Below are 12,612 nucleotides of genomic sequence, written 5' to 3'. Positions count from 1 at the left end.
GATGGAGGGCATCGCCCAGTCCATCTGCAGGTGGCATCAGGCCCCTGTCTTGGAGCCTCTTTTCATCTGCTGCTTTAGCAAAGTTTGGATGTGTTGGCTCTGAAGCATTTCTCTGGGCTCAAGACAAGAAACCGCTTTTAGCTCTGTGCTTTTGCCTTCAAAGCGTGCCCCAGTGAGTGTCAGCTAGGCCAGCTGTGGTGGCCTGGGTTGCATCTGTCCCAGGCTTCCTCTGCAAGGAAGGGAAAAGTCTCCCTTTGACGGAGGGGCTCCCACAGCCCCTTGCTCAAAGGCCTGGCGATGCACGAAGCTCTGCCTCCATCTGCCTTCCGTGCTCTCGGAGCTCTCCCCGGAGCCTTAATCCGTCTGGAGCGTGGGCTGCCTGCAAACTCCTCTGTGCTGCGGTGCGTGACGCCCCCCTGGGCCCCTTCTCCACTTTCCCAGCGGCCACGCAGCAGAGGCTGCGCCGGGGTCGGTGGGGCACAAAGCCGGTGGCGGGGGCCCGCCCTGACCCCCGGCCCTTGCCTGCTGAGTCCGCTGTGGGCAGCCCGCCTCTGCCGGCCTGTGGAGACCTGCAGGCGGCATCGGCAGCTCTGCCGGGCCACAAACACACCCAGGAGGGTGTGAGCAGGCAGCGGAGGAGCAGAGCAGGCAGGGCTCCGCCGCGCAGGGACACCCAGCTGAGAGCCCAGCCCCGGCACTCACCTCGCCTGCCGGCGTCCCAGCTGCGGGAACCCAACGTCTGCAGGGAGCAGGTATTTTGCCCTCTTGACTCGCTGCCCCGGGGTGGCAGCCCATGCCATGGGGATGCCGTCCCGCGCTGCCATGGGAGCTGCAGGAGAGCTGGCAGGGTGGCCAGGAGGGGTGATCATCCTGGCCCTGCGTGCGGCTGGGGGGGGGGGGGGGGAGGAAAGAGGCTGCCCGTGCTGTTCCCATGCTCCGGAGAGCGGGGACGGGGAGCCCAGAGCTGACTGCATGGCAGAGAGATGGGGCATGAGGCTGGGAGTGGGGGGTCTGGGCCAGGCTGTGCTGCCCTTGCAGTTTTGGGGTCACCCTGTTCCCCAAGCTGACCAGGAGCTCTGCCCTCCCTCCTGTGAGGTCAAGGGACACCAGGGCTGGGCGCCAGCCTGGGCTGGCTCGGCCCTGTGAGGGCAAGGGGATCTTGCCCTGCCCATGGCCAGCGGGTTGTCCTGTGCCAGCACCCCTGCGGCACAAAGGTCCCTGCAGGGCTGCAAGCAGATGCTGCCATGTCGGTGACTGTAGCAATGGGTTTGTCACCCCTTCAAGCCCCTGGTGCCCCCCCACACTAGGGCCGGGGGTGTGCTGTGGGGGTTGTTTGGTGGGTGCTGAAGGAGGGCTCTTTCCAGCCCTGATGGACGCCCAGCTCCTGCTGCGCAGCTCTCCCCTTGGAGCTAGAGCAGAAGCTGAGCAGGGTCTGCTGCATGCCCAGCCCAGCTCTGTTTGGGACCTGAGCCTGGTGCAGGGGTGCTGCACAATAACTACAGGTGCCGCTGCTGCAGTCCTGCTCTGAGCTGGGGAACAGGGTGCCATTTTCCCTCTGAACCCTCCAGACAGCACTACTGGTGTAGATTTGTGGTGACTCCTGTGCCACTGCTCTGCCAAGCTCAAGTCCTGGCAGGAACAGCCTCTCTGAGCAGCTGAGTGCTGAAGTTTGGCTGGTGCCCACAGCCACTCCTACTGTACTTTGTACCCTGCGTGGGAGCCAGCTGGGGGCGGGGAGGGGGTGGGTGGCAGGGTTTCCCTGAGCAGCTGGTGGCACCTGTGCTCTGCCTGTGTGAGCAGAGGGAGGCACAGGGTGAGTCCCAGGGGATGCTGGCTGAGCCCACTGCTCCCTGATGGAAGTGGTGTATCTGCTTCTGGTGACAGCAGGGGTATGAGCCTGCAGCCAGAGCCCCTGGGCATCACGGAGGGAAACTGTCTGGTCCCATAGCTTCCTGCACTTGTGTTAGGGCTGGCTCCTTTGGTGTGATCACAAAGCAGATCACAGCTGCTGATCTGGTCCCTAGAAGATGGAGGGTGCAGCGGATGTGGGCACTGCTGTGCTGCTCACTGTCCCCTGCACCTTGGCTGGCTGGACCTGCTGATGGCAGCCCCCAGACCTCCCCCAGCCTGCAGAAGCCAGCAGGGCAGGTTAGGGGTCCTGCTCTCGGGTTGGTACCTGTCTGTGCGTGCCCCAGTGGCCACTGCTCTGTGTGGATCCTGGGGGGAGACTCTGCACCCCAGCCCTGGAGACCAACATACTGGTGGTATTTGGGAGCGAGGTGCCATGCTGGGGTGCTGCTGTGTCACGGGGGGAGACCAGGCTGACCTTGGCCATAGCCAGGGCATGGCAGAGCCACTCTGGTGTAGCTGGCTGGGGCTGGGAGGGCTTGGGCTAGCTCTGCTGCCCATCTCCAGGGCCCAGGTTTGGATGGGACATGGCCCTGCTAGGCACACCCTTGCCCCCAACATTGGAGGGGATGTGGCTGGGAGGATGTGGTCGGCTGGCTCCCAAGCCTGGCTCAGTGGTCGCAGTGAAATGAGTCTGGCTTAATCTGTGGGGTTATAGTGTTGCATGGGGTGCCTGGCCTGTTGGGGAGGTTGGGATGAGGAGGGGGAGCAGCTCCACAGCAGGAAAAGCCATAATAAACATGGGGTTTCTCAGGGTGGATAGAGGGAGACCTTCTTTGGGGCTTCCTACTTCCTCCAGCCAAGCACCGGGTATCTGGGGACCACACCAAAGTGTCCTGGCCCTCTCCCCTTCCTAGTGTGTAGGGAACCCAGTGGTAGCCCTGCACCCAGCCTGGTTGTCCGTGAATGTAGCAATGGGTTCCCCCCCCATAACTGCTGCTCCCCCCCTTGCCCCCCATAGCGCTTAGACTGACAGCCATCCAGTGCCTGCTCAGCTGCAGCTCCTTCAGCCCCCCTGGGGACCCCTTGCTGTGCAAGCTGAGCTGGAGGTCTGCCAGGATGGTGCTGCCTCAGTGAGGACCTGGGCGGAGGACAGGGACTTCCCCGGCTGTGGCACGTACCCCCAACTGCATAGCAGGAGCCTGGGGCTGCAGTATGGGGCTGCGTGGTCCTTGCAGCTGGGCTGTTCCCGGGAAGCCTGGGTGCAAGGTTGTGTCAAGCTGGCTGGAGAGGCTGCCAGCCCCTGGAGCCTGCACAGTGCCCCTGGCTCCCAGGTGGAGCACCGAACCCTGGCCTGGGGAGCAGGCCCTGCTCCCTGCCAGCTCCCAGCTTGCTCAAGGTCGTTGAGCAAAGGGTCCCAGGGCAGCCTGCTGAACAGGTTGGGCTGCACCCCATGCTGCTGCTTTTCCTGGCACCATGCCTTGCCTGGGGACACGGCCAGCAGCCCCACTATGTCCCAGGGCTCTGGGGCAGCCACTTGCTGGGGTACCTGGACCCAGGATGCTGCAGTGCCCCATCCCCACAGGGCCGAGGGGCGGTGTGCGTTGGGAGATCTGTCCCGACACGCTGTGTGCATCCTCCTCCAGGACACCTGACATTTGACCTGGGACAGCCCGGTACTATGGCAGACCCCCCCGGCTGCTGCCGCTCCTGTGCCACCTGCCTGCTCTGCCTCTACAGCTGCCAGTGGATCACCGCCAAGAAGGAGAAGAGGAAGGGCCTGAGAACCACCAAGGTGATACCACGGGTGATGCTGAGCCGGGGCTGGCCAGCCCCTGCGTGGGAGGCTCAGAGTGGTGACTGGGTGCGGAAGGGCTCTGGCTGGGGGGCTCAGCCTAGACCCCTTGCCACTGGTCCTGCTCCCCAGGGCTGAGCCCCAGGAGAGCTGGGGTGCTGCCTGGCACCCTCTCTGTCCAGGGACTACCCTAGCCTGGAGCAGTGAGAGGGTGAGCTCTCTGTTCCCGCTGGGTAGAGCAGCATGCTGGCAGCAGTGAGGCTGTCCCCTGCCCGGCTGATCATGCGTCTGTGGCAGGGCTCACGCGTGCCTGGAGCAGGGCGCTGCGCTCCCCGAGGGCTGAGCGTGGCGGGCAGGTCCCGGGGCGCTGAGTGCCTGGCAAGGCACGTGGGAGGCACGGTTCCTGGGCTGGGTGCGGCCCCTGCCGATGGGGTACTGGAAGGGGGTGTCCCCGGCAATTTGTAACTTGGGAGGGGTGAGGCCCTGGGATTCTGTGAGGTCTCCAACTCCCATGGGAGTGGCAGTGCCGCTGCTTGTCCTGTCTTGCCTGGAATGCGCAAGCTGGTCTGGGCTGCCAGGTGTCCCGCTCAGCACCTGTGGCACCCTTCACCTCCCTGCATTTGTGGGGCTGGGGTCTGGAGACCCTGAAGCTGGACCTGGCTTTGGCTGGGCAGGCAGGAGCAGTCTGCAGGCTCACCGCTGCAATGGCAGCTCTGAGGCACAGCACCCCTCTCCACCCAGCCTACAGATCACCCAACTAGAAGGGAACAGGACCTGGCTTTCTCCCCTTCCCGTGTCCAAAGTCCCAGCCTGCTCCCAGGGGCTGCTGCATGGGAAAGGAGGCAGTTCTGCCACAGGGGCTGTCCTCCCCAGGCTGGCATAGGCAGCATTTTAGCTTGTTGTAGGAGATGCTGGTCCGTCTTCCTGTAGCATGGGTCCAGCCAAAAGACCTCTCCTGGAGAGCTCTGTTCCCTCTCCATGGGGCAGCTCGGTGCCTGGACCCATGAGGCTGGTGCCTCCTGTGAACCCCTATGCACCCTGCTGCAGGCTGGCTGCTCCCCAGGGGTCTCAGCAACCTGGCCAGGGGCTAGGTGCCCTGCAGGTGTGTGCATAGCTGTCACCTCTGGCTTTCAGTGCGACTACAGCTGGTTCCTTTTCCTCTTCTGCGTCTTCCTGTTCACACTGGTGTGGCTCTACTTTGCCATCATCATCCTCAATGATTTCCACAACTTCAATGAGTGAGTAAGATCCCATGTCCAGCCTTGCTCCCCATGTCCCCCCTGCCCCTCTGACCGTCTGCTTTGCTGGCAGGTTCATCTTCAAGCAGAGGAAGTTGTGGCTAGACTGGTCCCTCCTCCTGCTCATAGCTACGGCTGTGCTGATCACCTACTCAGCTGTGCTGCTGGTAAGCCCCACTGATCCTGCCTGGGCTAGTAGGGGTACGGAGCTGTGCTGAGGACAGGCTGGCTGCCGTGCCCTGTGCACAGCCGGGTGGAGCCCGCAGCATTCAGCCTGCTGGAGCTGTGTCAGCCTGAGCATGGCCGGAGACCCCGCCTGTGTCGGGGGGCCAGAGCTCATGTGGCTAAGTCCTGTGCCCTTAAAGGGCTGAGGTGTGGCATACAGCCCAGCTCTGACATCTCCTTGTTCTTCTTACAGGTCCTTGCTTTGTGCTTGCAGCTCTGCGGCCAGCCCTTGAAGCTACACTGGCTGCACAAGGTGAGAGACTGGTGGTGCAGGGAGATGGTCTGGCCTGGCTGCTCTTGCACCTTGGGAAGCTGTGACCAGCCTACTGGGGCTGCGTATGGCTGCTGTGACACCACTGAGTGGCTGTGTGTCCCCGCTGAGCTGGGCTGCAGCTGTTAGTGCCCCAGCCACACTTCTCTGGGATGGGAATATTCCCCTTGCTCAAACCATGCAGTTCAGAGCTCAGCTGCAAACACAGATGGGGGAAGTGGGGTCTCAGGCCTTGCAGGGGCTCAGAAGGAAGGGTAGAGGAGGATTCTGCCTGCCCTGCCAGGGCAGAGCCCAGCTGGCCTGCAGGATGCTGTGTGCTCCCCTAACTGCCCTGTGCCCTGCCCCACAGACCCTGCTGATCTTAACTGCCCTGGTGGTAGCTGCAGCCTTCATAGGGCTGGGAATAAAGTGGGCGGAGGAGTGGAGAAGTGCACGTGTCTCCCTGCAGGTGAGTCACCTTGATACCAGAGACTCCCTGAGACTCCCCTGCTGTACCCAGTACCTGGCCTGTGGGGATGAACTGAAGGGTGGTGACTGGAGCCCCTATCATGGCTGTATGCCATGAGGGTTAGCTCCCTGCCCTTGACTTCTGCTGCCTGGCCAGGCAAGGTGCTCCTCCTGCTCTTGCAGTCCTGCCTGGAGCACTTGCAGTCCAGGGTGATAAATGGTGGCTGGACCAGAGCAAAGAGTCTGTTCAGTCCCCCCAGGAGCCTGTCCTTCCCTCCTTGGCACTGTGGCTCTTACAGTGGTGCTGGCTGCAGTGGCAGATCCCTGGCATTGGAGCACGTGGGTTTTGGGGACGGGGGCTGGGCTGGTGCCAGCTGACACCCTGCCTTTGCCTCCCCAGGCAACAGGTCCCTTCCTCCACATTGGAATTGTGGGGGGAATGACGCTCCTTGCCTGGCCCCTGGCCAGCTTCATCTACCGCACCCACAACACAGGTAAGCCCCTTCCAAGGTCTCCACCTCCCTCCTCGGCTGGTGCCCTGCTTCCTACCACCCAACTGAGCAGCACTGGTGGCAGAGTGGTGCACAGAGAGTATCAGTGCAGCAGGAACAGGTCCCCAGGACTCAGTCTGGTAGTAACACATGCTCTTAGTTGCTCCTTCTCATGCCCAGCCCTTGGTGCAGCTTCAGCCCTTGCTGCTTTGCAGCTGAAGGAGGGCTATAGATGGCAGACCGAGTCCTGCAGAAGTGCTAGGTTGGGGTGCAAGGACACGTAGTGGGCCAAGAATAAATCTGCAGTGTTCCTGAGGCTGGGGATGCTATGCCTGACCTAGGGCAACCATAAGTTAATGCCAGGTGAAGCAGCCTTGGCTTATTCCTAATGGCCTGCAAAATACTTCCTCTGTACCTCACCCCTCTATCTTTTCTGTCTCTACCTACAGGTCTCAAGGTGTTTCTGCTGCTTGTGTACTGCACGGTGATGATTGCGCTGTATCTGGCTCCCCTGGGAATCACCTCCCCTTGCATCATGGAGGAGAACCAGCTGCCCCCCAAGCCAGCCCTGGTTGGCCACCGAGGAGCACCCATGGTGAGTGACCGGCAGCGTCCTGGCACAGTGGTCAGGGTGGATGGGGCAGGCTGCTCTTGCCAGCAAAAGCCAGGCTGTGCCTGGCTGTGGGGCACTGACATCAGACGCTTGCTGCTGCAGGCCTGGACGAGCTGTGGCCAGCCCAGTAGAGAGAGGTCCCCAAACTAGCCAGGGCAGCACAGGGCTGGAGGATGGGTGGTGAGCACAGAGTGAGGCGGGTGGGTGCAGCAGCCGCAGGGCAGAGCTGCTTGCTGAGTGCTGCTGGACCAGGAGGAGGTGACTCTCAGCAGAAAGCCTGGCTGTGTACTATGGGCTAGGAAGCAGGGACTTGGCAGGCTCTGGCTGCCTGTACCCAGCCCTTTTCCATCCCCCATCCTACCAGGGTCATTCCAATCTCATTGTGGTTGCCATAGAGCCCAGCCAAGCTGCTGGGTGCAGCTAGGCAGGGTGAGTGCCTGCCTCCTGCCCCTTCTTGCCCATGCCCTCTGCACTAACACCATTCTTTTTCCAGCTGGCCCCTGAAAACACCCTCATGTCACTGTACAAAGCGGTGGACTGTGATGTGCAAGTCTTTGAGACAGACGTCATGGTGAGGTAAAGGGGCAGCAGAGACTGGGAGGGAGGAAGGGGCCTGTGTATCCTGAGATGTCGCTTCCCACATGGGGCATTCTGGAACACACCTGGAGGACTGATATAGCCTGCATTTGGAGGCAGCCCTGTTCAAAGGGCTCTGCCATTCCCACCTTCCCAGTATGGGACTGGCTCCAGCTTGGTGTCACAATGATCTGGGAGAGGTATTGGGTTTCTGTCCTCCCTGTGCAAGTTGCCTTCCAGGGCATTAGGAGGGAGGCACCATCGGGGAGGGGCACTGCTTGGAAAACAGACCCTGGCTCTAGTTCATCTCATGCAATCCTGCTATGGGGACAGCTGTTGCAGTGAGCAAGGAACTACTTGGTTCTTGGCTCGGTCTGTAGGTGCTCTGTGCTTTCTGGACACTCACCTTTTTGTGTAGAGGACCACAAGTAGGCATAAGGGTGGTGGTTACCCTAGCAGGGTGGCTGGGAGGGGATAGAAATGCCAGGGCAGGGATAGGAGACAAACAGCTTGCAACACAGCTTCCCTCTCTGCTCCTTTGCCAGTGCTGACGGGGTCCCATTCCTCATGCATGACGAGGAACTTACCAGGACTACCAACGTGCAGGCTGTGTTCCCTGAAAGGGCTGCACTGAACAGCACCGCCTTCAACTGGACAGACCTCCAGCAGTTGGATGCTGGCAGCTGGTTCCTGGAGGTCAGGATGCCCATGGGGTAGCTGGCCAGGGATGGGTGTGTTTCTGGCTAAAGTATGAGCGCTGCCCTGGGGGAGGTTCCCTCTGGAGTGCTGTCCCTGGCAGACACCTGGACAGGGTGCAGAAGCACTTCCATGCCTGCACGAATCCCTTGGGTGCGGTTATGCCCCAAGCTGGGGTTTGTTCTGACTCCTCAGCTGAGTCACGGAGGAGGCTGGTTTGAGGGGAGATGTCTCATGCGTTTGCTCTGAGCTGCACAGCCTGCCTGGGCTTGGAGACAGCTGTGGCAAGGCTCTTTCCAAAAGGTGACTAACCAACTGCTGAGCTGCTCTGAATGCCCACAGGTGTTGGGGCTGCTTGAACTGTGCTGTTATTGGGGAGAAGGGTAGAGGTGGCTCGTGGATGTGCAAGAGAAGGATCCGGGTGCCTGCCTGCACTGGAGAGCACGTGGAGAGGCCAGCGTAGGAAACCGAGAGCCAGAGACAGACACCAGTTTGCGAAGTGGAAGCTTATGGGGGTCTGCCTGTGATGACTAACTCTCTCGCACCCTTGCAGCGGAGGCCGTTTCCCACTGTGCAGAGTCTTTCTGCTGGCGATCGCTACCAGGTGACTGAACAGAGGATCCCATCCCTGGAACAGGTGCTAGAGGCAGCCAGGCAGAGCAATATCTCCATCATGTTCGACCTCCGGCCTGAGAACCACAGTGACTACCAGAGCTTCGTCAATGCCACCCTGGAAGTGATCTTACAGTCAGGCATCCCACTACAGCAGGTGAGCTGGCCACCGCCCTGCTGTCACACCTCTGCCATGGTGGGACGTGCCTCACCAACCCCACTGAGAATCCCTGCCACCCCATACACCACATCCCCATATGTGATCCCTGCTGGGGAACCCTGCCCAGGCATGGGGTTCTCTAGCTGGGAGAAGTTGCCAATAATTAAGGGTTAATGCCTACAGCTTCAGACCGCTCCAAATACTCTGGTTCCCCAGCACTGGCCACCCTGGTGTGTAAACAGTGACTCAGTCTAGGGAGGGGACCAACAGTGCTAGCAAGAGCAGGAAAACAGTGCTCAGGCCTTCACCTCCCCACACTGCGCCACACCTCTCTGTGCACCTCCTGCTGCAACTCCTGTGTTGCCTTTGCACTTCATCCAACCTCTGCAGCACAGGACACGTGCTGCCCCGAGGGGATGAATTAGCACCCAAATCGCTTTCCCTTCTTGGTGTTTTGGGAATGTAGAGCATGAGGGGACACAGCAAAGACTTGTACTGTAGTGCTGATCCAAGGTGCATTCTTGCTGCAGAGTTGGGGCCAAAAGGATGCACTACTTGATCCATTCAAGGACCCAGAAAGGACACAACTGCTGCAGCTTCCTTAGGCTGGAACTGCTTTCTCCCCTCAGTGGAGCCTGTTGTGCTTGCTTCTTGGCTGGGGCAAGCTTGTAGGAGACTGTCCTGGCTGAGATCCTCATGGAGGAGCTAAGCATGGAAGAAGGGGACAGGAAGCAGCTGTCTGAGCAGGCCATGTGTGCCTGGACCCGCAAGAAAATACCAGAAGAGAGCAAGCTCTCTGGAGCACTTCTCCTCTGCATGTGCTCTCTGGCTCTTGCCTAGGTCCTCTGGCTGCCGGATGGGTTCAGGGAACAGGTCAAACAGCAAGCCCCAGGCATTCAGCAAGTTTATGGCCGGAAGAGACTCCAGAATGAGAAGGAGTCACTGCTGCATGTCAATCTGCCCTACCAGGACATGAGCTCTGAGGAGATCAGGTGAGAGCCCTGTGCCCAGGAGCCTGGGAGCTGTGGGGCCTGGACACTGTTCCAGCTCTCTCCCGTGGCCAGCAGAAGTGAGGGCCAGCTGAGGCTGAGTTGCTGGCACACTGCTGGGAAGGGCAGGGTGTGTGCTACAGCCTTGCGGACAAGCGTGCCTTATCAGGCAGGGCTGGTGCAGGGGATGGAGCTGGCTGCAGTCCTTTGCCTTGCCAGCAAATCTGCCCTGGGTCTGGCTCTCCAGACAGTTGCTCCATGTGGCTGCAAATGCTGGATCTCATCCCAGATATACAGTCCTCTCTGGCTGTACACTAAGTGTGCCAACACCCTGCTGTCTGCTGCTCTGACCATGGCTGTCCCTATGCAGGCAGTACCGCCAGGACAACATCTCTGTCAACTTGTATGTGGTGAACCAGCCTTGGCTCTTCTCTGTGCTGTGGTGCTCTGGGGTGAGCTCTGTCACCACCAACGCCTGCCAGGTGCTGAAGGAGATGAAACACCCCATCTGGCTGCTCGTAAGTGACCCCTCCATCCTTCACCCTGCCCCACAGCCCTGTGCCCCAGCCATTTGTGGGTCACTTTCTGCAGCAGCCCTGGGCAGCCAGCTGCCTGGAGGGTGGCTTTTGCCCAGTGCTGTACTAGCATGGGAACATGTGACCCTGCAGAAGGGACTGCTGGCACAGCAGGCTGGGCTGTGCCACCAGCACACCACCCCTGGCTGGTGTTCATGGCTTGTCTTGTTGTCTTGCAGCCCAGCAGCACGTATCTCATGATCTGGATTGTTGTAGACTGCACTTCCTTCCTTGCCATCCTCTGGGCCTTCCTCTTGCTGAAGTACGTTTGATCTCTTTTGCCCTCCTGGGGCAGGTCTCGTGGGGGAGGCTGGAGTGTGCCCTGGGTGGCTGGTACATACCCAAACCCAGTCGCATCTGCTGCCACCCCTCTCTGGACTCAGATCCTGGGGGGTCCTCTCCTGTCTGGCTAAGTGAAACAGCAGTGTCTGGAGGCAGCTTTTGTCACCAGACTGAGGCTAAAAATCTGGCCTGACCCTTCCTTGAGCTGCTGGATGCCTTAGTTCACACTTACTAGCTCATTCCGCACCCCAGGGCTTGGTGGGCTGAGGCTGGGGGATCTTGGCCCTGCTCCTTTACCAGTGCTGCAACCACAGAGAGCAGATCCCTGTGGGACTGTGCGTCCTGTGGGGCCCCACAGTCTCCAGCTGGGAGCTTGGGGGAGGGAAGGGGGAGGCCAGACTGACATGCTAACATCAATTCTATTCCATCTCCTAGGAAATGCTCCCAGAGAAGACGGCCAGCGGGTGAGTGTGCACAAATGTGAGCTCCCCTCCCTCAGAGCCAGGCTGCGCCTGTGGGACTCTCCCTGGCAGGCAGTCAGCTTTCTCCAGCCGAATATGACAGGGTGGTTTGGGATGGCTGGGGGAGGGAAGGGAATCCCAGCCCAGGGAGTTCCTGTCCTGCACTTAGCAAACAGCCCTGTGGGACAGCGCTGGGGAATCCCACATTCCCCCAGTCTGCTCAAACCTGCTTTTCAGGCTGCTTCACCTGTTGCTGTGGGATGGTGGCTGCCTGCGGTGACTGTTTTTTCTCTCCATCTCCACAGAGTCTGAGACGGATGTGCTGCTCACAAAGATCAACAGCTTGATGCAAGAGTGACCTCTCCAGCCTGCATCAGCCATGGGGCAGCCAGAGCCCTGCACAGCTCAAGTGGGGAGCGCTCCTCAGGCCAGCTTTGAGGCTCCTTTCCTTTGCAGACTCCTTCCTGAGCCTCCTGTCCCCCATAGCCTTCCCTGGCTCCTTGTGTGGTGCACAACTGCCCTCAGCTGAAAAGACCTGGAACTGGGTTCCCAGTTCCCACTGGAGGAACTGGAGCCTTTGCAGGGGTTTCCTGGGGCAGGCTTGTGCCTGGGGGCTGAGTACTTATCCAGCGGTGCTGGGGCCAAGGCCTCTGCCCTGGGCTTTGGTGACTAGTGGGGACTTAAGCCGCTGTTCGGTGCAGGGAAAGGGCAGCCTCTGCCTGTCATCAGCAGCTCTGCAGCTAGTGATGGGAAACCTTGTTTAAAGTGCTGCTCCCCTGGGGGCTGCCCAGCCCTACGGCTTGAGGAATAGGAAGGGGGGTGAAGGGGGGGTGGCTTTTCACAAGATGAAGGGGGAGCTGAGTTCTTCCCACCCCCGTGCTGGGGACAAGTCCTGCCCCTGCTCTGCTGTTGGCTTCATGCTTACAGGCCAGGGTGCTGGCACCCCATGCAGCAGTTAGTGCCTGTTGCTCTGGTGGGGAAAGGGAGCAGGGGGCTGGGGGTGGAGGGTATCTGGGGTTGGCAGGACCACGGTCAAGCTCCTCCTGCTGCTGCAAGGCTGCGGAGGTGTGCGGGGGCGGGGAGTGGTGGGACGCGGCGTCGGTCACTTTGCAGCAGGGCCTTGAACTCGGACAGGGGGGTCGGGTCAGTTTTACGTGTTCCTGCCTATTTATGTCAATAAATCAGCGGAGCGGTAGACAGACCCCGAAGGGGTGACTTGGGCATAAGTGCTTCCTTCCCCTCTCCCGCTCCCCTGCACCCCCCCTACCTTTACCCGCAAGTCCCGGCTGCCTGGACCGCTGCCGGTCCCGGGCGGGCGCAGCGCAGCCGGTAC

The 12,612-nt window shown here is 60.5% G+C and overlaps 1 protein-coding gene across 2 annotated transcripts; it reads left to right on the top strand.

Moving 5' to 3' along the window:
* Nucleotides 1–471: 471 nt before the first annotated feature.
* GDPD2 (glycerophosphodiester phosphodiesterase domain containing 2) lies at nt 472–12,486 on the top strand. 2 transcript variants are annotated; one of them, XM_052813527.1, is made up of 16 exons: nt 472–752; nt 3,495–3,643; nt 4,778–4,881; nt 4,955–5,048; nt 5,300–5,359; nt 5,727–5,825; nt 6,225–6,318; nt 6,765–6,910; nt 7,422–7,504; nt 8,050–8,200; nt 8,754–8,969; nt 9,813–9,964; nt 10,332–10,479; nt 10,716–10,798; nt 11,254–11,282; nt 11,585–12,486. In XM_052813527.1, exons 2-16 carry the CDS (start codon nt 3,530–3,532, stop codon nt 11,635–11,637), a joined length of 1,626 nt encoding a protein of 541 aa, XP_052669487.1. In that variant the 5' UTR covers nt 472–752; nt 3,495–3,529; the 3' UTR covers nt 11,638–12,486. The 2 variants fall into 2 exon arrangements, with proteins under 2 accessions (XP_052669487.1, XP_052669488.1); XM_052813528.1 differs by lacking the exon at nt 10,716–10,798.
* Nucleotides 12,487–12,612: the final 126 nt, after the last annotated feature.

The sequence above is a fragment of the Harpia harpyja genome, chromosome 18 (genome assembly GCF_026419915.1).
Source record: "Harpia harpyja isolate bHarHar1 chromosome 18, bHarHar1 primary haplotype, whole genome shotgun sequence".
In the NCBI taxonomy this organism is placed as follows: domain Eukaryota; kingdom Metazoa; phylum Chordata; class Aves; order Accipitriformes; family Accipitridae; genus Harpia; species Harpia harpyja.
This window is presented reverse-complemented; position numbering and strand designations above follow the sequence as displayed.